The sequence below is a fragment of the Crotalus tigris genome, unplaced genomic scaffold (genome assembly GCF_016545835.1).
Source record: "Crotalus tigris isolate CLP2741 ecotype Arizona unplaced genomic scaffold, ASM1654583v1 scf7180000018016.4438896, whole genome shotgun sequence".
NCBI classification, from domain to species: domain Eukaryota; kingdom Metazoa; phylum Chordata; class Lepidosauria; order Squamata; family Viperidae; genus Crotalus; species Crotalus tigris.
Genome location: NW_024096778.1, coordinates 1,662,599 through 1,689,579, shown reverse-complemented (window position 1 = coordinate 1,689,579; position 26,981 = coordinate 1,662,599). Strand labels below are relative to the sequence as shown.

At 37.4% G+C, this 26,981-nt stretch overlaps 1 protein-coding gene across 4 annotated transcripts in view; it reads left to right on the top strand.

Moving 5' to 3' along the window:
- Nucleotides 1-403: 403 nt before the first annotated feature.
- The window catches only part of KCNQ5 (potassium voltage-gated channel subfamily Q member 5), a 330,024-nt gene continuing 303,446 nt past the window's right edge, over nt 404-26,981 (top strand). For 2 of the 4 annotated variants that reach the window (XM_039346645.1, XM_039346644.1), the window contains exon 1: nt 404-1,146. In XM_039346645.1, the coding sequence (XP_039202579.1) occupies nt 758-1,146 (389 nt within the window). In that variant the 5' untranslated portion in view covers nt 404-757. The remainder of the gene's footprint in view (nt 1,147-26,981) is intronic. The other 2 variants (XM_039346643.1, XM_039346642.1) reach the window with 1 other exon arrangement.

Genomic DNA, 26,981 nt, shown 5'->3' with positions numbered 1-26,981 from the left:
CCGGTTTATTCGGTAGCGGCGAGTACTTTTTCGACTGCGTTTGCACGAGAGGCAACAGCTTGCCTGTCTGGCCGCTGGGGAAGCCTTCCCAAAGCAAAATATACTGAACCGGTCACGGATTGAAGCGGGAGTCTCCAGGCTTCGTTTCTTTTCTTTTTTCTCTTTTGCCCGCCTCTCGTTTCCAAACAGTTTCTGTAAATCAAGCGGCCGGCTTCTCGCCGCCCGCCCTCTCCTCTCCCTCCGGCTTTCTTCAAAGCAGTTCCTCGTTTGCCTGGTGTCAACCGTGGTTGTCCCTGGATCTCGTCTTAGGCGGAGAGGGAAGAGCAGCGCTCTGTTCCTTTAAGGAGAACTAGGCACCTTATTCTACTCCAAAGTTTCTCAATAAAGAGAACGCAGCTGAGGAAATGAAGCGTTGCTGAAGCCACTGAAGGAAACCGAAGCTAAGCAGGAATCTCCAAGGGGAGCGGAGTGTGAACGTCTTTTCTCCCCCCCCCGTCCCAAGCCTCCACAACTCCTGCTGTGGATTACCAAGGTGGCCCCCACGGCTCCTTCTGCCCCCTTCCTCCTTGGCGGGAGTTGTGGGGAAAACGCCAGGCGGCTGCAGCCCCAGTTTCTTCTCGGCCGCCTTCTTTTCCTTTCCTCAGCCCAAAGAGGAACCTGCTCGCCCCCCATCCCCAGTCAAGCGGGAGCTCGCACCGCTTGCCGCCATCGCCACCAGCACCGCCGCTGCCGCTGCTTTTGCCCTTGCCGTGATGCCATGCCCCGCAGCTACAGCGGAGGAGATGACAAGGGCGGCTCCGCCGGGATCTGGTTAAAGAGCAGCTCGGCAGGGCGCTACGGCTGCAGCAGCAGTAGCAGCAGCAGCGGAATGAAGGATGTGGAGTCCGGTCGCAGCAGGGTGCTCCTGAACTCGGCGCCCTCCCGAGGGGACGGCTTGCTCCTCCTGGGCACCGGCGGCGGGTTTGGCTTGCGAGAGAGCCGGCGAGGCAAGCGAGGAGGAGCCCGGATGAGCCTGCTGGGGAAACCGCTCTCCTACAGCAGCAACCCGATCTACCGGCGGAACGCCAAGTACCGGAAGCTGCAGAACTATCTCTACAATGTACTGGAGAGACCTAGAGGCTGGGCTTTCATCTATCACGCGTTCGTGTGAGTAGCACGGGTGCCGGGGACAGACGCGTGCGCTCCGGCGGGGACTGAGCTGCCACATGGGTGGGGAAGTGGGTGGAGCCCCCACCTGTCGGAAGAGTGACCCGGCGGAATGCCTTGTCAAGGCGAGGGAGGTTGTGGCGCGCGCGCGGGTGAGGTCAGAGGTGTGGCGGTGTATCCTAACGCTGTGGAATGCCCTGAAGCCGTTTTAACGTGCTTGCAAAGTGAGCATCCCTTGAATTCTCTAGAAATGTGACAGGGTGCTTCGGTATGCAAGGACCTTAGTACGACCAATCAGGAGCTATATTCTGCTTCTAGTCTGTCTTCACGTTTTTCCACATAAGAAAAAAAAATCCTATCGTTTTAGGTGAGAAAAGATGAAAGGTTTACATGTGGAGGAAATGTGTTGTCTCCTGCTTAAAATTCAGTGAATAAGACTAGTGATTGGGTGACAGAAACCTGATTTGGGAACATCTAAAAATCACAGAGTAAAGCACCTATTCCTTTTGGATGACTCTGCAGGTATATCACCTTAAGGCATTTCCACACCTCATAATCCTTAAAGAGTCTTCAGCTATTTAATGTTATGTGTGATTGTGGTTATACTTCCTAAAACATAGGTACACACACAAAAAAAGTGGGTAGAGAACATTACAGTTAAAATCTTGGCTTGGGTATATTTTATATCTAAATTATAAATAAAAACACAGCCAAAACTACTCTCAAACCTTAGACAATTTAAGACTTTAAAACTGTAATCCTATTGTCATTCACCTGAATTTAATTTCTTGATCACAAAGGGGACTATTGCAAAGAGCATATGGAGAATTGGGCTCCATCTGTCAAGTGTGAAAGTACATTTTAGATGAGGATTTTGCAAAAGTTTGGGAATTTTTATTTTTATATATGTATGTATGTATATATAGAAAACCCCATTGTAGAGTTCTTTGTGATATATTGATGTGGCTCTTGAATGTGTTAAACGACATTTAGCTGAAAATAGAAGAATGCTAGTATTATCCAGTGACAATGAAATGGGAGGAACTAGATTGAAACATGCTTAGAAGTGAATCATGTACTGGCTCCTCTACTTAAGAAACAACAGTTGCAAGTATTGAAAAGGTGCAGTAGGTAAAACATGGTGAAGGTAATACAGGTAAAAATCTTCAACATTTCCCAAAGATAAAACACATTGGTTATTTTCTATCAAGAAAAAGAGTACTTTATTTCCAATAATAATAGCATTTACTAGACTATCTCAAATAGTGAAAGCATCCAACAGATTTCAATAGCATTATGGCCTGTGAAATAGGCTGATATTAATAATGTTGAATATGGTATCAGAAGTTGAAATAATAGCATTTTAATAGGCACACTTGAACTCTCATAATCAAATAGTTTGCTAAGCAAAATCTACCAGCAATCCTTAAAACAACTCTGTAAATAAATAAATATTACTTCTCATATTGTTGCTCGTGTTATGGAGGTTGAGAAATAAAAATTTGAGATAAGCTTACTAGTTTGTGATAGGGGACTAGATTCATTCCCATGGTTCTGGCCTGTGACACTATATTCCACAAGTTGTTAAGGCAGGAGGTTGCATAAATCAGCCAGTCAATCAAGTGTGACTTGAACTAGGGAGATGCTGGTTTCCCCTAAGACAAAATCTTGTCATTACTGAAAGTCTACAGTTAGACATTCCTCATCTAATGGTATGTTTCTAAGAATTCCAAGGTGAGCATGAGATGACAGAAACTCTACATAATTTTTGCAAATTTGAATACATATTTACATAAAGTTGTTTGCAGTTCAAAATAAGGAAATTGAGACTATGGCAGATGCAGAAATTTGGACTGTCATCCAGTTGATTCAGGTCTAAAAAGTTAAGAAGGCTTCCAAAAGGATTGGCTTATCAGGGTTGTAGTTAGCTAGGTAAAGACAACCCCATCCGTAAATAAATATTTGGATCCTTCTAAGCTGTCAGGCTGCAACTGTTTGTCTAATAAGCATGAATTTCTCTAAGCAATGAACATTTGAAAGAATATTTCATTCTTAGAAAGTAAGGAAAGGCAACATAATTCCAAATTTTCCAGCTAAATAATTTCAACTGTGAGGAACATTTTTTCAGAAAAGAAGTTCCAGGAGCTGGTGAATATACATTGAATGAAAGGTCTGCTGGACAAAGAAAAATATCTAGTAAACCTCTCCCAAAACTGGCCATATCTACAAAAGAGAACTCCCAGAGATCAATGCAAATAGCCTGCTGAAAAATTTAATAATGTGGGGTTGCTATTATCCACAAGGCCATACCCCAGCATTACTTATACACCAATTATGAAAATGTTGCAGTTATAGGACGACAGTGGCACAATGAATATTGTGTGGGTGGAAGAAAAAAAGTGATTCATTCAAATGTTAACACATCCTAAAAGCTAATGGCTGACGTTCAATGAAGAAATTGAAGAATTTGAAGGCAATGTTTTGAAACTAAAATAATAATAATAATAATAGTAGTAAAGTTGGAAGGGACCTTGGAGGTCATCTAGTCCAATCCCTGCTCGGGCAGGAAACCCTACACCATTTTGGACAAGTGGCTGTCCAGTCTCTTCTTAAAAACTTCCAGTGTTGGAAAGTGCTAATAAAAAAGTTTTGGAATGGCCTTCATAGCCTCTATACTTGAATATTATTGAAAATCTGTAGGAAAGTCACAAGCAGGAAATTTATGCGAGACAGGAATATTTTTGAGCTAGAAAAGTTCAACAAGGAAGAGTGGTAGGGGGAAAAAAATCTAAAAAAAAAAAAAAAACCCTGTAGAAAATATTTGAAAGCTGTTATTTCAAGTAGTCATTAAAGTTCAAACTCCTATACCTTCCATATTCATAATTTTTTATATTTCAGAACTATAAACGATAGCATTCAAATATCCAGAAAGATGCAATGTTTGTACCATATAGAATTATGTCATCTTCTACTCCCTTAGGGATTCACTGAACTGTTCAGTTTGATTAGAGGTGCCTAAACTTTTGCATGCAACTATATATTTCCATTCAATCAGTTTTGCATTCATGGTAATAGCAGTTTTATTAGCTATGATCCTTTTTTTTATGAAAAGGAGATCTGAAGTAGAGATATCGTAGTAGTGTAAAGTAAACTTCTCTTCAAAAAGAAAACTAAACTGAAGTTAATGACCTGCCTTTCTCAATATGAAGTGTTGGTATGTATTTCAGATATATTGGGAGTTCTAGTTCCATCTGTTACAGAATGCTAAATTGGGAAGTATGCTCAAAACCTGACATTTATCCATTGTATTGTAATGTATATTCAGTACTTTACTTTCACCATTTTTCCTATAGAAATATTATACTTAGATCTTCTTTATCTGTATGGGAAAGACTTAAATGCCTGTCCTTAATAGTGATTAGACAAATTACAATTTTCACTGTCCCTTGATAATGGTCATATTCCAGTAAAAGTTCAGCTCTTTCCATTCCCATCAATTTAGCAGCGATGCTTAAAGTGGCAATATCATGTACATTGCACAAGAATAATAACATCCAAGAGAAACTATGAGAAATACAATGATGTAATATCAATTATATTGTTCTATCACCATTAATCATGTCACTCATGCCAGGTCTTCAAGAAAACATAATTTACAGATTCCTTCTGCAACTACACATGGACGTGACAGTTTGAGAAGAGTCAATGAACTGTTGTTTCTGTTTGGAGAATTCTTTTGCCATTGTCTGAAAATGTGGTTGCAGAAATGCAGAATGCTAGGTAACACCGCTGGCATCTCTTCCATTTCTAAATGTGCAGGACATTGATGCTTGTATATGATTTACAAAAGTATATATTCTTAATTGTTGGCGGGTTTATTTGTTGATTTTGATAAAACTGATCAGTTTTGAATTTCTTCTCTTTTTTGTCAGAATGTTGGAAAGTATTGTCTTCATTGCATAAGGCATTTACTGTAGCTTGTCAGACGTGATCATATGCGCTCCTAATTTTCTGTAGAAGACCTTGGAAGAATAGCTCTTATGCAGTTTTGCGTGCTCAAGTATAAGAAAAATTATCTCAAACTACAACAAAGTTGTGTCTTATAACAGTTCCTCAAACACATCCTACTTTTGTACTTTATTGTAATTTTCACTTGGCAATTTGTTCCTTCAGCCATTCCTTAATAACATAGGTTTGTCTTTAAACATTTGGGGGACATTTTGTTTATCCTTCTATGAAAAGAGTGAGGGTGATAAATAAGGTCCAAATTCTAACTAAAAGAACAATTGTTGAGAGAGGCTATATACAAATTATTCTTAATATCTAATTATCCACTTGCTTCAGTTGAAATAATGATATTTATAGAAAATACAGATAGTCCTTGTTTAACAACTGTTTTGTAGATTTGACTGTTCACAGTTGTGATGGTGATGAAAAAATAATATTGCAACCAATTTTCACATTTACAACTTTCTTTGGTCTGGAAAAGAAAGCAGATGTAAGATTGTTACCACAGTCACAGTTTCGTTTAATTATACCTTTGTTTAACAACCAAGATTCACAATTGTGGTCACTAAATGAGGACTATCTGTACTTGTTAGAAATCATAAAATGGTATTTTAATTATTGTAATTTAGAAAATATGTATCTTGTCATTATCTCAAAGAATTAACATCCTGAAGTATTGAAATCTGAATGTTTTTAGGATACTAATCAAATTTTTACTCCGTAACCTAAACATTTCTGGTGTAAAAAAGCATATCTCAAATTATTGTAAAAGCATATTTTTCACTACTTTCTTTTGAATTGAGTTTATAAACATTAACTCCTTTGTAGGGCAGCAGGAGAAAATGAGAAGCAGAAAGGATCTAATGAGCGAGTAATTGAAAGTAAATGTTTTTAATCTACTCCCTCAGGCTTCAAGTAGCTATGAATAGTTAAAGCAGGGGTTCTCAACCTTGGCAACTTTAAGACTTATGGACTTCAACTCCCAGAATTCCTCAGCCAGCTTTGCTGGCTGAGGAATTCTGGGAGTTGAAATCCACAAGTCTTAAAAGTTGCCAAGGTTGAGAACCCCTGAGTTAAAAGATTACTATAACATCCATAATTTATTTAGTCACTTGACTGAGTTATAATTTTCTTTCTTCTGTAAAATATGTACTGATTTGTAGATATTTTAATAGACTTGTAGTTAAGTCACTGGGTTAGAAACCAGAGGACAATAAGTTCTAGTCCCTCCTTAAGCATATAGCTACCAGTAGTTGGGTGATTTTTAGACCACTCTCTCTCAGCCCTTGGAAGGAGCAGTGACAAAATACTTCTGAAATTTTGCCCCAAGCCCAGTGCCACAAACAATGACTCAAAGCCCCCCCCCCAAAAAAACCACAGCCCCCCTTCAAACCATTATATCTGGACTGCAAAAGTCTGAATAAGTACATATGACAGCAAAGAGAGTCAAAACAGCCTTTACTTTCAAATGGGGGTTATCTGGATATTTGCAACCTATATATATATTTGCAACCTATATATATGTTAGGACTATATTGTATGAATGCAGATTAAAATCAGTAAAAAAAAATGGATGAGGAAATACATTAGGACCCAACATTTTTTTCCAAAGTTTTTCCCCATCATAATTCTTGATTATAGCAATAGCACTTAGACTTATGTACCGCTTCACAGTGCTTTACAGCTCTCTCTAAGCAGTTTACAGAGTCAGCATGTTGTCCCCAACAATCTGGGTACTCATTTTACCGACCTTGGAAGGATGGAAGGTTGAGTCAACCTTGAGTCTGGTGAGATTCGAACTGCCAAACTATTTATAACCATTATTCTATTTAGTCACATATAACACTCATAATAAAAATTGGCATTTCACATTTTGCAATGTTTTGAGCATATGTAGTAAATATTCATTGGCTAAAGCTAAAATTAGTAGTTCTTGAAGTGTACACATGCCTTAAATTCAATGAAAATTATTTTTCATTTAATTTAATATTTCAATATTTCACTTAGTATTTGGATAAGGAATCATTTAATTACACTATCTTTCGGATATTGCTGTAATGGGATTTGAGAATAATATTTTACTTGGATTCATTCTTTATTATTGTAAGCCTCCTAGAGTCACTGTATCAGTGAGATGGATACATAGAAATTTAATAAAGAAATAAATTATAAAAGCATTGATTCAGATTTTACAGTAATGCTTAATTTTCAACCTAATTGTAATCATACCCATTCTGTATTGAATCCCCTTTGATTGTAGTGAGAAAATAGCAGAGCTTCAATCAAACAGACACTATTCAACAAATTCATCTTATTATATATAAGGAATTTTTATTAAATGCCAGATTGAATGTATCACAACTCTTGAGTTTGTAATTTCACTTAATAGAAAATTCTCCCTAGCAAGGGCATTTTGTATTGCTGCTCATAAAGCACTGAGTGTGGTTTACTAGGCTTTTATGTTGCTCTTCTGATTTTATGAAGGATGATGCTTGAGAAATAGAGGATTGCCAGATAACTGCTTTTAGTTCTGTAGCACTTTAATATCTTTGTGGTCTTTTACGATCAATACAGTTTTCCATCTATTTTTTTTACTGATAATGTAGATATTGAATTATTGTTTAGTTGCTAATAGTTTTAGCAGAGATATCCACTTACTTTACTGGGACACTTTATTGGGACACTTTAAAAGCATCATGGAGAATGAATATCCATGAAGGGATTTTTTTTTCATTGATGAACTGTATATGTTTAACTGTAGTGCTCATTATTACTGAGATGCCTAAATTAGTTTTGAATAGATACACAGTTTATAGAATTGGAATTAATTCAGTTTAGGCATCACTATTTTAGATCATTTTCACAGATCTATACACTTTTATATACATGTCTGTCATTATTACTTATGAATATGTTCTGTTAGCTCTTAATGTTTCAGAAATTGTATGAATATCATAAAGTATGTGGTTGTGCACATACACAATACACATTTTTGATAGGATTCAAGAACGTTAACTTTTTAATAAATACAGCCTTAGCAATATTAACCTTTTAGCAAATACCGTCTTAGCAAAAACATTAATTTATAATTGTAAAATAACTTCCAGAAAAATAAGAATGAGTGATCACTAGTTTGCCAGTTTTTACTATTAATAAATACTGTACAGTGCAGAGGTCAAGGAAAATATTTCTGGGTATTGCTGCTTTTTTTAAGTTCATCTTTTCATAAGTTCAGAAAATTCATATTTTCATTATTCTTATCATAATTCAGCAATGTTAAACCCTATTTATTATCACTAAAATATTTGACCAAATATTTAGTTTTCTCCTTAAAATGAAAAAGATGTAAAAGTTATTGAGTTTGCCTATGATTTAAAATAATCTCTTAAATACTTCTGAATGTGTTTCATGGTGCAGAATAGATGTAGATGAATTCCTAATTTAGAGGTAAAACAGGATAGCTCTAGAGATCTTTACATATCCAGAGTAAACCTGGGACTTACTCATTTTGCTTTGCAGATTTTTTTAGACTTCTGTGAAGATACAGTCCATATCTAGAAGCTTAGATAGACTATAGACACCTGGGGGGGGGGGAATACTTTCTCAGAATCTTGGCAGAGAGGGACATGGGGAACAACAAAGACTTTGGCTGAATTCCACAATAGAGGAATACTTTCAATTCAAAATACACAGGACTATGAAGGCTAACTAAAATTTCATATGATAAAATGAAATGTGATCCCCCTTTTGTTATAATTTTCCTTAATGTGTTTTTACTAATAATAAGTCGTTAAACTCAAACTCAAACATTACTGGATTTGCTGTATCTAAATAATTGTGATTCCCAAAACATCCGAAGTGATAAAAGAGGAAGTGAAGAATAAGCAATCTGATAAAAATCTGTCTTTGTTTCCATTGAATTAGCTTATTATATTAACTTTCTTACCTTTATTTGACCAGCCTTCTTCTATTGTTGTATTATTGAGGTCATAATTTTAGGTAGTGGTCTCTTTGGTGCTATTATTTAAGCTTATTAATTTTATTATCATTAAACTGAACCTTGTGCAACCTTATGTTTCATTACACTGTGATTAGTATCATTTCACATAATCACATTCTGAATTTTGATGTCTTTTTTTCCTTATAGTATCATATAGTCTAGTTCAGTGGTTCTCAACCTTTTTAATGCTGCGACCCCCAACCGGTTGTAAGTCGAGGACTACTCAACCGGTCGTAAGTTGAGGACTACTCAACTGGTGCAGCACCGTTTGCAGAATGGGACTTTTGGCGGGCTCAGCAGGGCAGAGACAGCCTGGACAATTCCTATTGGCTTTTGAAAGCCAATAGAATTAGACTCTATTCAAGAGAGTCTATTCTATTGGCTTTCAAAAGCCAATAGAATAAAAGGGAGTAGCACAGCTAAGGAAAAGGGGGAAAAAATGGTGGACTGCGTTGTTTGGTGACCCCCGTGAAATGGTCATTCGACCCCAAATGGGGTCCCGACCCACAGGTTGAGAACCACTGGTCTAGTTGCAACAATCCAATCAATTCTTACTGTTGCTGCCCTTGTTGCCAGCGTTCTCCATGCAACCCGTTTGATTTGTAACCTAACTATAACTCCATAATGTATTCTGTTACATGGCTGCGTAGAGTTTTGAGAGATGATTCACTTCAGCAAATGTTTAAATAAGCATCCCTCGAAGCTGCCTTTCAAGTAATAGGGGCTCCTCCTCACTTCTAAGTTGCATTGTGGCAGCTCATCAAATGTGCCCTAAGTGGAGCCTTGCCTCACAGCACTAGCTAAAATGCTTCCATGCTGGGTGAGAAGTAACTCACAGAGCATTCTAGCTATGTAGAAACACTTTTCAGGCTGGATAGCTTCAGCAAATACTATGGGCAAACTGGCATCATATTCCAAAGCTGTCTACCCTGAAACTTTCTACAGACTGTTTGAAAACTCTTTGGCAAACATAGAAGAGGAGGTATAACCTTTCTCCAGCACAGGAGATGGAGAATCCACTAATGGGTTTGCTCTGTCTTCCTGCCCTTGAGATCAAGTCAGCCACACTTGTTACACCCCCTGCTGGGCTAGGAGAACCCCAGTCTTGAGTTGGTCTCCAGCCCTAAAAGATGTGTCAGGTTTGGCTTTCAAGGTCTGACAGGTATTGAGTTCTCCCATTTGTGAATTTTTTCCTCTCCTCTCATCCAGTCTTATTTGAAATTAGTAGATTTTTCTCTTCTCCTCTCACCCCCACAGCCTTCTGAGCAGAGCTGGGACCTGCGCTGCTTCAGATAATAGAAGAGGAGGTATAACCTGTCTCCCCCACATAATTCACCAGAAGCTTTTTGTGCTAGAGTTTACCAGATTGGATGGCTCCAGTGAGCTTCTTTGGTACACACTGAAGTTCTTCTAAAATGGATAATGTTCTCCTGCAAGTGCTTCATTGAGGCAAATCATGTTGCCTTGATGGTAGAAACTTCTTTTTGTAGCAAATTTAACTCACTTTTTGTTAACTCTGCAGGGTGCTCCAGACAAGAACTATACCCAGATGTACTAGCTCTATCTTTGTTGTGAAATTACAATAAAGAATTTTGTAAGTATGAAAGTACATCCCCCCCCCATAGCCTAAGAAACTAGGGAAGGTTCCTCTGAGTCAGTTGTTGCACTCCATTCCTTTGGGTTCAGCTGCCTCAATTATCTGAGCACTGCCTAATCTGTGGCTCCTGTCTCTCATTCTCTTCCTGTCTCTTACTCTCCCACACCATTACAATTTTTACAGAACTGTTTAGTTGGACTTTTTACAAGCGAATAGTTGATCTGGATGACTGGGTGGAATATGGAAGGCCAAGAGTTGTTTTGGCATCAATCTTTGTATGTACAACATTCAGACAATTACATTTCAAAACTTAACTTTCAATCTGGCATGTTGATTTTGTATAGAAGATGCTGCAGATTTCAGAAATTCCATTCACAGATAATAAAACTAAACACAAATAATTATATAATCATCCAGTTAATAATTACATTTTAATCCTAATGAATAGAAAGGTTGTTAAGCTGGTATTAGGACAAAGGAACTAGAGGAAGAAGATTTGAAAGAGAATGACACACAGATCGATATTAGATCTCCATTCCAAGATTCTTTGGGTTGACATACTGGTGTTCAATTTCACTTTGTATTTCACACACAAATCCTGGTTGTAAAATAGTGTTACAGAAGACAATTTTTTCTTGAGCATTTTGAAGAGTTCATGCATACAGCTATTATACATATGAAAATTGCATATTTACCATATGAAAATTGAATCATGTTTGCTGATTTGTGCTATAGGCATTGCTGGAATTTTGAAATAGTCTAAAGGAGTTTTCATTTTTATATTATCAAGTAGGTGCTAAGAAAACAGGATTTTTTTCCACTGATTTTTAAACTGAGGACAATTTTAACAATGTTAAAGTTGTTGAAATATAAATTTCTGGATTGAATGAAGTCATGACGCAGCAGCACCACATAATAGAGAAGACTGCCAGGTACCTTTAGATAATTGACTACATGAAATGAATGCCAATTTTAATTTTAATTGCAAATGGCGATTTTGGCAACTGGAAATTCCAATGTACTATATATTTTCCAGAATGAACTGATATGAAAATTCTCAAAATAGTATCATAGTATGGATGAAGCCACTTCTTCTAATTCTTGTGGATTCTGAATATCGTTGCCATTCTGTGTTTTTGTAAATTGATCATTTTAATGTGAAGTTTCATTTCATGAACATCAGTAAGCTATCTCCTGCATGAAATTATAAAAACACACTTAAGTTTAAAGTAGAAAATGTTGAGTTGATTTGATTTACACAGAATTTACTGTGTAATCGCTGAGCAGAAAAATTATAGATTTTTCTGTTATCTTCTATTTCCTATAACCATGGACATTTTTCTTCAAAGGTTAGAGAATTCCATTGAACACTATTCGATGGAGGAAGATGAGCTGTGAAAGGGTGGAAAATTTGGTCAGAACTGTACAGAATTATCACATTTTCATGCTTTTCATAACTAAACTTTTGGATATTTGTTATGATGGCAGTTCATGACCTAGTATCTGTATCTGACCTAAACAAATTGGAATTACTGGAGCAAAATGATAAAATTGCATATTGCATAGAAGTCACATCACTGAGAAATATAAAATACAAGATCATCTCCTTTTAATGACTTCAAGTGAACCAACGTGAAGAAGCCTGCTTACTTTGTTTAATTTAATGTGTACTCTGATGCAAGGCCAGTAAATAGTTTGTCAAAGCTGGGTGGATTTTACACATGCCTTATCTAGCCTGATACTGTGAAATAAATTATTGAATAGTCAGAAGTTAATGAAATATAGCGCAGCATTATTTTAAAAGACAACATCATGAACTCAAAATAATTCTTGTTACATTGCTTGATATCTCTGTCATACTGTATTTTATATGAAAAAAATAGATTTTTTTTCCTATTATATGAAACTGCCCAGGAGTAATTCTCATTCACATCTATGGATCTGTTCCCAGGTTGAATAAATTATTAATCAGTTTTAGATATTTTTGAAAGAAAGGGTGAACCTCTGTAATCTATTTTGTATGAGATAGTGTGAAAAAAATTGTCATTTATATGTATATGTGTATATATGTGTATATAACAAATATAACCAATTTTTACATTGAAATAATTAAGACTAGGTTTATTATCTCTGGTTTGTTGTTTAAATGTGTGCATGTATATGTGTGTGTGTGTGTGTGTATGTCAGATATTTGTTGCTGTTCATTGTATACAAGCTGCTTGAATAAATTACACATGATTCTTTAGTGAGCTTGCTGTATTTTTACATGGATTTTTTTTAGTGCTTGTATTTTTAATTTGCTTTCAGAGTGAAGTTACACGAGTGGGTGGGTGGAGGAAGATGCTTCTCCTAGTCCTAGCTATAAAGAATATATTGTTTAAGATATTGCTGAATGTTTTATGTGCCAAAGAACCATGCGGTTGACTATAGGGTAGGCAGGGAGAATAAATATTTAACAGGAGAAATGAAATTAGTAGTCCAGGAGATGTCAGATGTCTCTTTCAATGCTTATTGCTCATTTTGTATCTTTATCATCACATTTTAAGAACCCTGGGAAGCAGCAGCTAATAAAAGCCTAACAGAACATTGAAATGCAAATTCAAGGTTAATATCATCACAATCAGTCTCTTCTTGCTTAATGTAACAAATTAATACTTCACTGCTCTTGTATCATCATGAGATGGAATGAAGGCTACTTTTTCTCAGTTGTAATTCGATATGTAACTTCGTAAAAATTATCTTATTAGCACATAAAAAGGCAAGAGAAGATCTTGTTATATTGTAAGAGAAGACACATAAGTAAATGTTTTCTCAAAAATTACCTCTTAGAAGTATTTCTAAAATTTGCAGGTAATGAGAAACAAGCATCACTTATTCATATTTAATTTTAAATTATTTTCATAACTTTTTTCTTGGAGTTAATTCTTTCTTGTTTAATGGGTGTAGAGCTCTGCTTGCTCCATCTGAAAAATATATATTGCTCAGGAAAAGGTTGACTGAGTCAACTATATTAAAACTAGATTTTTTTGTTTAATGTTTGTTTAATGTTGGCATATAAATAGAGCTTCATTAATGGAAAAAAACACCTGTGAATTGTGAAACATAATTTCTCCTTTATATAAACCTAATCTAAGCTTCTAGATTTGATAGATCTGCTGGAGAAGCTACTGTGTAGAAAATGTGTTGTGCTTGCAGAAAAAAATCTTGTTCTTAAATATAAGTCATTTGAGCTCTGAATCATTTAAACTTGTAGGAAGTAAGGCTATTTACAGGCTAAAGTTCAGTGGGATAAATACATGTAGTTCAAGGAATATGTGAATAAGAACTTCCCGACACTCTATATCATGGGTTGTTCAAATCCTTTTCACCTGTGAAGGCCTCACCGCGTGAAGTGGAATGCAGTCTTGGGCTGCATATGATACAGTTAATGTATATAAATAACAAACTTCCTTTATTTTTTAAAATAAATCTCATGGGGCCACAGTACTAGCTTTCCAGGGGTACATGCAGCCCATGGACATGGCTGCTGTACTGGTAGATGGTAGATAATTAGGTCCTTCTTAGCAATTCAATCAAGAGAAATTAAATTTCACAGTAAACTGTGAATTCTCACATTGGGAACCAAGAGCTATCCTTGAGTGGTAAGGACAATACATATATGTAAACCCTGATGTCTGCTGATTTATTCTTTTTTTGCAAAGTTTTGTTTTATTTGTGTGGTTTTTTTAATGCGGTTTTGATGTACATCTTGGAAATCATTTTATCTCCTTCGTTACTTTGAGTCTTACATGCACACTAAGAAATCAAGTTGTACAAAATAAACAATTACCATATGTATGAACAAATGGAAATGAATTTATGCCAGCATAGAAGCACCAACAGAAGGGAATTACATCCAATTACAGCAAGTTTACAATTTTAGAAAAAAAAAACTACTGTGTATAAATAAAAGATGGACACCGTTCAGCCATCAGGTACATTACTAGAACATTACATGCTTATTTATTTGAAATGTTTATTGGTTGCTCTAAATTTTAAATTCCATGGACAATGTAAAATGATTCTGTTCAAGACAATTTAAGGCAGTGGTTCTCAACCTGTGGGTCGGGACCCCATTTGGGGTCGAACGACCATTTCATGGGGGTCGCCAAACAACGCAGTCCGCCATTTTTTCCCCCTTTTCCTTAGCTGTGCTACTCCCTTTTATTCTATTGGCTTTTGAAAGCCCATAGAATAGACGCTCTTGAATAGAGTCTAATTCTATTGGCTTTCAAAAGCCAATAGGAATTGTCCAGGCTGTCTCTGCCCTGCTGAGCCCGCCAAAAGTCCCATTCTGCAAACGGTGCTGCACCAGTTGAATAGTCCTCGGCTTACGACCAGTTGGGGGTCGCGGCATTAAAAAGATTGAGAACCACTGATTTAAGGTATACTTTGTAGATGGAACTTTGAAATATTTAATGCTGGCTATTAAATTGGTAGAACTTGATAACCTAAGGCTTTTGTATTCTCCTCACTTAGTGACTGCCTCATACAGTGACCATTCACAGTTATAAATTACATTACTAATCTATTCATGATAGTCAAGTTCAATATATAGGAGATGCTACCTTTTATCTTTGAATATATCTAGCGTTTATAGGTCTGTATACTACGCTGTACACATTGAGATTAAGCATGGGCAAAGCACTCTGTTTAGTCAGATATCACTTTGATTGATACTCAGTTATGAATTCTCATTTAATGTTCAAAGAATAGAAATATACTAATTCAAAATAAATTAGGACAATTAGAAAATGTGTTGGGATTTTCCAGGGAATGATAACTATAAAATCTGCAAGAAATCTAACAATTTTTCTGTACCTAAAGATGAAACTAAAGCCAAGTTCTGATCTATTGAAATACAGAGTAATGGAACAAGGAAGATGGCAAAGGCAGACTTCCTTATTGGGACAACAGTGATTCCCCAAGCAGCAGTTATTGAAATGTCATTTATTTTAAATAGTATGACCTTCTCAATTAAAACCTGGAGGATGTAGAAAAACAGACTAGGGTTTTTGTTTTGTTTAGTCTAGGGCAAATGGAGTTCCTATGACTTGAGACCAGCTGCAGAAAGAAAATCTGGAATTTTAAAGACAAAAAATAGGGAAATTGATCTCTGGAAAAGGAAATAATGTGGAAAATAAATGAATGACTTCAGGGAATTAATATGAAAGAGGAAGTTAGTTTTGGAGAGAGGTGTACTACATAAATATTCAGGGCACATAGGACAATTTTACACCACCAACTTTCAGGGTTTTTTATATTTTTAAAAAAGATTCTTGATATATTCTGATGGATTTTCTCCCCTTGCCTTATACTAGTCTTATGATTGTAATAAAGATTTGATTGATTTAAGAGAAGTGTTTTTTTTTTAAAAAAAATAATTAAAAGAGAACAAAATTGCCAGGGGAACAAAGAGAAAAATTATAAATTACATAATTATATGTAATTCAGTTATATGGATATATAGTACTCATATTTTGAAAACAGCATTAGACTGTACCTTTGTGCTAAGCTGATTAAATATCAGAACATTTAGAGTTCTATTATAACAATTAGCCATAGCTATCTGCATTATGATATATATAATGTATTCTTTACAGAAATACAATCTGTACAAGGAGACCTGCGTAAGGTAGCAAATATTCTGATATTCAAGCTGCTGTATTATTGAGAAAGATCCTTGTCCGAAATTTTGGTGAGCTATTGCCATTCATTGTAGAGAAAACTACTTTCCTTGTAGAGAAAATTGCAACCACTTAAGTGCGTGTTACTTGAGGACTCCCCAGGCTAGAACCTGGGGAGACTATGATCATCCCAAAGGTGCTTTTTTCAAAAGGCAACTGAACTTTGTTTTTCTTTGAAGACGTTTCACTTCTCATCCAAGAAGCTCTTCAATTCTGACTGAATGACGAAGTATGGAAGGATTTATATTCTTGTAGTCATCTGTTCATTAGCACTCCTTCTGAGAGTTGAGGCCACTTGGAGGTTTATCTGTGCCCTCAGGGTCGCCTGAATAATGCAAATGGAATTGCTGAAAGGACTTTGTTGTAAACAGAAGATAGGTGGTGTTGTATACCTCCTCTGTTTAGAGAGGGCTACTCTATCTTAATGTAGATGGCCTCTTTGACCCTCTTTCAAACCTCTCTGTCCAGAATATGGACTTTCCTGTCTTCAAAAGAGTGACCTTTGACTTTACAAGGCAGCTGGACTGCTGAATCTTGTCTTAATGGGTTTGTTCTCTTATGTTGTGCAACCATTTGTGAAGTGGTTATTTTATTTCTCCAAAGTTGACATCCATACATGCCTCACTGCACTGTTCTGTATATATCACACTTGTGACTGGGTGTTTTATTCTTGGGTGGACAAGCTGCTGCCTTATTGTATTTTGAGGTTTAAAGTGTGTGTGTATATTGTGTTGGTTGAAAATCCTCCTGAGCTTTTCTGATATTCCTGCAACGTATGGAATGACAACATTGCTTCATTTGTTGTTCTCTTCTTTGTTATAGAGGAGCTTCTGCTGGGTCTTTTTTGGATCTGATGAAGGCTCAGTTGGGATAGTCATTGGTTCCGAGAGCTTCCTTGATGTGTTTTAGTTCTTTTTCTTTTCCACCTTCCATGTTAAGAAAAATAGTCTGGCCTTCCTGGACTATATAGTACACATTAAAGAAGACAGAAGCCTTAACACTGAAGTTTACAGAAAACCCTCACATGACAATTAATATCTACATTTTGACTTTTACCACCCACTGGAACACAAAATGGGAGTGATCAGAACCCTACATGTCTGGCCTGAAAGTTTGCCTACCAGTAAAGATGGAAAATTCTTCCATCCTCCACCATTCAGTCAGAACTGAAGAAGCTTCTTGGATGAGAAGCGAAATATCTTCAAGGAAAAACAAAGTCCAATTGCCTTTTGAAAAAGCATGACCTGGATGACTGAGAATCTCCATAGACATTGGGAGACTATGAGTTCAGGTCTTCAGCCTTTAAGTTTCAGTGACCTTCATCCTGTAGTGGATTAATTCAGATTGATAGTAGCAGCGATGCTGAGGGTAGTAGTGGTGGGGTAATGATGATGTTGATGGATTGATTTGGACACTGGATTAGTTGAGAAACTACAGCTATATATCTATTATATTTAATTGTGGTTTTAAATAATTTGCCCTGGATCTCTGTTTCCAGATCCTCCAGTTACGAATGTAATGGAACCTGCACATTCCACTTGTAATTCGAAAACCTGTAGAGTGAATCTTGTGCCTCAAATGAGATTACTCCCTTGCTCATTAAAATGCACTTATTAAGTGAACTTATTAAGTGAACATGAGATATCTCAGGGTGGAGAAGGCCACAGAGGGCCTAGTGATGGAACAGGCCCCCAATGCCTCCCCAACCCACTCAGATACCACATGCTTCCCCGTCCCTTCTTGCCACATCGGACTCACCTGGAAAATATCTGTCTCCTCTCTGCTGCGGTTCCTGCTACCATCTGGATCTGAGCCTGGGGGGGTGCTTTTGCAGCCCCCCCCCCCGCAGCCTGATCTGGACTCCGGAGAATTTTTCCAGACCATTGCCGCCCGGATTTGAGGCCAGGGAACGCTTCATTGCCCCCTGTGGCCAGATTGGGCCTGGAAAACGCCTATGGAGCCCGGATTGGGCTGTGGGGGGGCGCTGAAGTGTCCCCAGTCTAAGATCTGGGCGGCAGTGGCCTGGAAAATGCCTCCAGAGTCTGGATTGGGCTGCAGGAGGGCGCAGAAGTATCCCCCAGCCTTAGATCCAGGCAGCAGCAGCTTGGAACCTGGATTGGACCGCGGGGGGGGGCGCGGAAGGGTGAATGTTGCAGAGCCACTGAGGTAACTCGTAAGGGCGAATGACTGCCGTGGTGCTGCAATATTCATAACTTCGGGACTTGCTCGTAAGCACTAGGGGGTGCTCATCACATAACTTTGAACAACTGTTAAGTGAACGCTCATAATTCGGGGATTACCTGTATTTTGTCATTCTCTTAGAGAGTAGAAATTTGCTACTGAAGCTATGAATAGCTAGCTTTGCCTTTTGATATCACGTGATAGTATTTCATGACAGTATTGAAATTTTCCTGAAAGAAATTGTGATTTTTACAAAGGTGTCATCTTTATTTTCTTAAAGCTTTATTTTTTAAAAAACAAAACTTTATTTAAAACAATTCTTTTTTCATATTGTGGAAAGTTAATTTCCTTCATAATGCAATAGTATCACTCTCAACTGCTGTGATCCAATGAATTAGCAATGCATTCTTAATTTATGTTCATCATTTAGTTGCTTCCAACTATTAGTGTCTGAAGCATATAATTTCACCAGAATTGTTCGCCAATTACTGCTTTTTTGAGTTGTTATTGTGTCATCAGTGACAGTATCTAGCCACCTTATCTTCAATTGGGACTTTTTCAGTTGCCATTAATTTTTTTCCAAGCATTAGAGCCTCTCTAATGACTCTTGCCTTTGCAATTATGTATCCGAATTATTTAAGTTTTAGCTTCATTATTAATGATTCCGAAGAGCAATCTGGATATAATTTAGCTAATATTGAATCATTTGTTCTTTAAGAACTGCAGTTCAAAGATATCCATTTTTGCTGTTGTTTTGTTTTTCTCATAGTTCGGGATTTTTAAACATTTTTTAAAATCCCATTTTTATAAATAATTCAAGGTGGCAAACATACATAATAATCTTTTGTCCTCCTATTTTCCCCACACCAACCCTGTGAGGTAAGTTGGGCTGAAAGAGAATGACTGGTTTTCATGTCTAATGTCGGTCTAGAACTCACAGTCTCCTGGTTTTTAACCTCAGTACCTTAACCACTAGGCCAAACTGACTTTCAAGAACATATGTGACAAAAAGAAAAAACTTGATGATAACATTATAAATCTGTGTAATCAGTGTGATGTCTCTGCTGCACTATAATATTTTGCCTTGATGTTTTTTCCTGAAGAACAGGTCACCATCATTGTGAATTTTTGAGTTAGGAAAATCAAGTTTGTTACAACTTCAGATTCTTCTCCACTTAATTTGCATTGGGTTGACATTGCCTGTTGACAAAACATTCTTTTTTTTTTTTTAATACAGAGCAATTTTTATATACAATGCTCTCTTTCACATTCAACAAAAGAATTTTTTCGTTTTTGTCATTTCTTTTGTCGTTTCTAGCTACCAAAGTAATTTCATCAGCTTATATGAGACTTTATGTTTATGTTTATCCCAAAATTTTAATTCCAGTTTCTATCTCTTTTAAGTTGGCATTTAAATGATATATGTAGCTAAATAAGTAGAGAAAGTCTTTGTACTTGCTTTTCCCAGTTTTGAACAACTTAGTTACTATGTATTTCATTTTCTTGCTTCATCATAAAAATTCTTCATTAAGCATATGAAATGACATGCTTAATACCTGAGAGTAAATCCAAATATTTTCTGCAGAATTTTGTTATTGTTTGCAGCTGAAATTCTATGTACGCTTTCTCAAGAATAACATTTTATTTACTATTTTGCAACTGGATTTTAAAATAATATGCATAGTATCCATAGCTTTAGCTACATATGCGTTTAAGTGTTACCTGGACCTGTTATAATTTAGTTTATTTCATCTCAAATAGCTATTACTAGCCTTGCTTTGTATGTGGAGTCACTAGAGTATGAGACAATTAGACATTTTTGATAATTTGTGCATGTTTCCCTTGTCATAGGTGGCTTTCTGATTCACTCTCTAAGGCTTTGATATAATTTTGCATCTCCGTCCATCCCCCAGCCTTCTCAAACTGGTATTTTCAATGAAATTCTTGTGGTTTTCAACAGTAATGGAAATATTTTGGAAGCCAAGAAACAACATTTCTGATACCACAAAAAATAAGACTTCATGCTTGAATTGTGAACAGGCAGGTGTTAATGCACTGCCTAATTGTTCCCACTTCACTCTTCCTGTTAGTTTGAGTGGATATGCATATTCACACTGGGAAATCCATACGCTATTTGTATTTTACTATGAATAGTAACTTTAACTTGCTACTTTCTTAGAAAGCCAGAGATAGAAGCCATATCTCAAGTAGATTCTAAAATGACAGGAAGAATTAAAAACGGTCCTCACAGGGGACTGAAAATAGTACAGATACTCCTTGATTTACAACTATTATACATATACATAATCTGGTACATAGTTTTGAAAATATGATTTATGCATATACTGATATCAGTTGATACTTTGATTTAAAGCTTTAGCTGAAGTTATGAAAAAGCTGAAATTTGTTGGTTTGAGTGTCAAAAATCTACCATCCCTTTTTTGCAGATATCTTTAAACGCTACTTTCAGCATGCTGTGGTGATGCATTCTGGTTGCAGAATTCAACATATGTGAACAAAGCATGTTTTATTTACTGCATTAAGTAGTAGAATCAATCATGCTATTTCCACATGGATGCAGTGGTCACGGCAGACTGGGTGGGTGTGGCCAGGGTGGGTATGGCCGCCTCTATGTTGCTTGTGGGAGGGACACATGTGGGTACTGGGCAGGGTTGGGGGATCCAGGGGGTCTCTGGTGGGTGGGGTGGTGGGCAAGAGGGTCTTCCTGCGGGGTGAGCCAAGGCAGGGGCCAGGGTGAGCGTGTCATTGCTGTGGGGCAAGGTGAGGTAGGGGCCGGGGCAGCTGCTGCCTGACACCATTGGCCCCCACACACAGAGGCCAGCGAGTGCATGGGGATCAGTGGTGTCCATCAGTAGCCACAGCCTTCTGGCCCCTCAACCGGCACACTCTGCGGCTCCCCAGCCTACTGCCAATACTGGGCCAGCCCTCCAGGAGTAGGGGAGGGAGGAGGCACGTTATGCAGACTCCCAGAAGCACCTACTTAGTCCTGTCTGTTTTTGCTTGTTGTTGGAGAGCAGGTTGCTGCTGGTCATCTTGGCCCCCTTGCAGATCTTGCTCTTGACCCATGCATGGAACCTGTTTCCCTCGCGCACCCGATGTACCCTTGCCCTGCCACAAGCTCACAGAGGTCCATTAGGCTGCCGCCGCCACCCAAAGTACCTGGCCGTCCTGGCACAAAAGAGGTGAAACAGCCAGCTAGCAAGCTTGAGTAGAGTGGTAGAGCACGCCCACGCCCAGCAAGCCAAAGGCCAGCTCAAGCGGGGAAAGCCGGATCTCCATCGGCGCCATGGCCCTCCAGTCCCAGCCAGGATTGCGTGCCTCCCCCCCATCTCTGCTAGTCCTGGGTGGCCATGACGCCGATGGAGATCCAGCTTTCCCCACTTGGGGTGGCTTTTTGCCTGTTGGCCCTGGGCATGCTCTACCATTTCTACATGGGGCTTCCTAGCCGACCGCTTTGCCTCCTTTGTGATGGGCAGGCCTGCAGCTCTGGGCAGCGGCCTAATGGACCTGAACGAGCAGCTGGCGGCCGCGGTAGTACCAAGGTGCGCAAGGGGAATGCACTCCACCTGCGGGCCAAGGGCAAGACCCTTGAGGGGGCGACAGCGCTTGTGCCCACAGAGAGGGTTCTGTGTGCCGCCTCTGGCACATGTGCCATAGGTTTGCCAACACTGGACTATGATCGATCACACTAGTCCAGTTTGGGTTGGTCGAGAGATGCTTTTCAACTTCCCAATCCATACCTGAAAAAGAGTGACTGGCACAAAAACATCTAATTGGCTTCCATGCCTGAGAAAACACTAGGACCTGATTCTTCTTGCTTCTAGTTCAGCATCTTAACCAGTAGACTGTGCTGGCTCTCATAAGTAGTATATATAGACATGAATTTGATATTCTGTCAAACAGCAGCTTTCAGCACTAAAGCATAGTGTGCCACACTATGCCTCTGTTTCCAAAATCATCACGTTACTTCAATGCCACTTATTCAGTATAAAAACACAAAATTTGCTTGATTAGTCAAAGATTGCATCTAATCCAACAATCTCTTTTCCCAGTTTAGCCAAGCAGGTATGTCTGAGAAATCTCATATGCAGACATGAAGTTGGTAAAGATGTCAGCATTTGTTTACTCTTAGATCTTAACACCTACTGTTCAATGTATTTGGTTATGGAAATTCTGCTTTGTGATGACTAATAGCCATTGATAGAACTGATCATGGGTTCCAATATCTCTTTTAAAAGTACATAACTTTGCCAATCTCAGTACATTTTATGATTCTGAATTCCATTAAAGAACTCTGTACTGTGAGAAAAATAAGCCAAGCAATATGATATTATGACTCAGATATACTATAATATACATTATGGGTCTGTTTACATTGTAAAGGTAAATTTTCCCACAAAAAAGGCCAGAATTAAAATACAGAAAAATAATATAGCTAAAATATTGAAGTGCACAATATTTTGCTCTAATGAAGACAACAAATATACCAAAAAAAGAGTTAAGTGATAATCTCAACATTCCAGGCATAAAAAATGAGAAGTGCAACTTATACAGTCACCTTGGCTAAATTTCTGACTGCAGATTACTTAAATACTGTTGAGGCCCTAATCCCCAGGCTGTGGCCCACTACCGGGCTTTGGTTCATTCAGAACCAGGCTATGGAAGCAGTGGGTGAGAGAGAACCAACTTGGTTTAGTGGTTAAGGCACAAGACTAGAAAGTGGGAGACTGAGAGTTTAAATCCAGCCTTAGGTATGAAAGACAGCTGGGTGACTTTGGGCCAGTCACTCTCTCTCAGCCCAGTTCACCTCACAGGGTTGTTGTTGTGGGGAAAATAAAAGAAACAAGGTGTATTGGACATGTTCACTGCCTTGAGTTATTTGTAAAAATAATACAAGTTGCATACAAATAAATAAAAATAAAACTATTTGTTCCAAAATTGCCTTTGGGTTTGATATATTTTTAAATTTAATTTAAATTTATATTAGTTGATAAGAATATAAAATATGAAACAAATGAAAATAATGAGAAACTAAGGGATGAAAAAGGGAAAGGGAAAAAGTGTGGGGTAGAAGGAGAAAAAGGAAAAAAAAAAAGATGTGAACTTCCGACTCCTTTTAGCACAGTAGAAGATAATAACATTACAACCTCAACTTTTTACTTTTACACAATAAAGTATACTAGCTATTTCTATAACAACAAACTTATCTAAACAGCAAAATCAAAATCAGAGTTTCAATTTTTTCCATCATAAGCACAAAATCCAGAAGCAAAACAAAATTAGATATGTTCTTTTCTTTAAATAAAACAATCAGTTTAAGGTACAGGACAACAGTCTCTATTTTGTTCTGGTGGGATGCATCAGAAGAGGTGGATAGTGTTATGAAGTCAGTAGAGTAGAGATGACTTCTACTACTTAAGAGGAAAAAATAGTCTACTTTGGGCAGATCTAAGGCATAGTATTCCTTCTGATTTTTTTCCCAAACATAAATAAAGCCCAAAATATTTGCTCTGCCCTTTGGAACCTACAGATAAGATGCTGAGAGACTGCATATTACTACATGTTTCAATAAGGTAAATAGAGACACACAATCTATTATCCATAATCTATTATCTTTGTTTCAGTCAGTATCAGAAAGTGATTAAAGAAATTCACTTGGACAAACATACCTGGGTGGGTATGTTTATGAAGAGTAGGAAAATAACAATGATGGACAAATAATAATATTTTATTGGACTTATTTTGATTAAAATGCCAATGTTGGAACACTAGAAGTTGTGCTAGACCAGGGGTGTCAAACTCGCAACATCATGTGATGTGTCGCAACGTATCATGACTTTTTTATCATTGCTGGCAATGGGGTGGGCACGGTTTTGCTATGATGCATCTGACCTGCAGGCCGGCAGTTTGACATCCCTTTGCTAGACCAACATCAGAATAACTTGCAGTGGCTGACCAAGATTTCAGACAGGAGTCCTCTGCAGGCTTACCTGATATCTCATGTTTGCATTTACAGCAGCACCTAGTCCATTTTTACTGATCTCAAAAAAGCTGAATTTGTTAGATCTGGATAGTCCTTCAGAGGGAGACATCCACTTGGCTGTAGGGTAGATTTAAAAGTTAAAAAATATTCCAGAAGTGAAAGACAAATCTCTAGTATATTGTTATCAAGGAAACAATTTATATAGTAGTAACTAGGACTCAAGAGACTCAGCAAGAGAAGTTTTATTTTCAACTATTTGAATTAGCTGCTGCTCAAAGTTGCAGAAGGAAGGAGAAGGGGGAAGAGCTTAGTGCATTTATGAGAATTTTTTTTAAAAAGATTAAGAAATGTGTTGACTAAAATCAAACAAATCAATGCAATCCTGTTGGTCTAGTCCTTGCAAAAGCTTTCAGTAACATCAACCATGCTTTCCTCCTGAACAGATTGTCAGAGTTTGGAATGTGGGGATTATACCATGAAGGTTCCAGTCTTACTTGGATGGTTATTTCCAGACAGTGGTGCTGGGGGATACTCTCTTGCCTCAGGGAGGTCCTTTTGCCTCATTTTATGCTGCTGCCTCAATGTGCCAAAAAATGGGAGAATCCCATTTGCCTGGAACATCTGGAAGAAAAATTATAGGATGGGATGGGATAGGATAACCTTTTGTCACTTTTTTCTGTGAACACACTGGCACACATTAAAAATTGAAATTCTGATGCCCATATATCCATATACTTACATGTACATACATATACATATGCTATAAACACACACACACACATATAAATCACAGTATTATATCTATACCATTTTAAAATATATATCTATATTTAATATTTATGAATAAAAATATTCCTCAAGAAAAATCATTCTTAAGGCAATTGATTATAAAAATACTATAAACAGCTTCCAAATTGTTGTAGTACTAGATGTCATTCTAGAGATCTGCAGAATATTTTTATCCATAAATTGAATCAATTGTTCTCTCTAAGGAGCGGAAGATGTAGTTTGCTCTTTTTTTCCAAGATCCATTTTATTTTTTTCCCTTTTGAAGCTTGATGATGTCATGTGTTTATTTAATTAATTTATTGGCTGCTCATCTTATTACAGAATAACTCTGGATGGCTTATAGTAACAATCATAAAATATGTATTTATACCCGTACATTAAAACACAAATCAAAACGAAACATTAAAATCTGACGACACATGGAGAGGTCGGGGGCAGAGTGGAAGGAGGTGATACTGTCGTTAATCAATCACCTCCACTGTGTTGTTCCCCCATTGGGGCCCCAGGCCAACTGGCAGAGCCAGGTCTTAAAGCCCTTATGAAAGACAATACAACAGGGTCTTTAAAAAAGGAAGCAAATAGCATTTATGGCATAATATGAATACAGATGTTGTCTTAATATAATTAGTGAATTATAATGAAAAAGTGTTTTGAAGATTTAAGAATTACACTCTGTTTATTTCACAACATATAGTATTTGATGTTGTGTATCACCGTTAGATGATGTTAATATTATTGCTAAACTAATTCTTCTGTGTGTGTTTGTGTGTGTGTATCTTTGTGTGTGTGCATGTGTTACTACTATAAGACCATGATTTGCTTTCAATATTCATTCAGATCATCAGGCAGCATTCAGCTACTGTTGTAAATAAATGCTTTCATCCTGCTCTGTAGCTCTTCTATAGTGTGAGGTGTGCAGATAGAAGTCCGAAGCTGTAGCCTGTTCTATCTTATTGCTTAATTTAACTGTAGCTGGTGAATTTCTTTTAGTCTGATAGGCTGGCCCAGTATACAGAAATTCTGAGTCATATATGCCTATTTCTGGATATCCAGTATAATTAGGCACAGCCTTGTAGCACTACACTCTAATAGTGTTTTAAGTCCAAAGAATATGTTTAGGGAATAGAAAGAAAATTAATGTTACACAGCAGAGTTCTGTGTTTGTTCCATTTTTTCCCCCCAGTGAGTTCGGCTTACTTCCAAATGAGTATATAGCCCTGCAGTTTTTCAAAATGTAATCTTATGTAACTTAGTGTTTCATTTGGAATGGGTCTGTATCAAATATATTAGTTTGAGGGCCATTTGCTGAATGTTGGAAATTAATCAGTTTAGTTCCTACATATGTCACAGGTTTAGTTGCTGGTGGTCTCTTTGCCAAACCTATCAAAGGAAAGGAGGGAGAGAATGTTGAAGCATGCACTAAGATAGCATGGTCTGCCATAAAGAATTGAAAATGTTATTACTAGACATCCTGGAGCACTGACTGTTTTAAGACTAAATCTGGGAATATTGAGAAATATGGAAATTTGA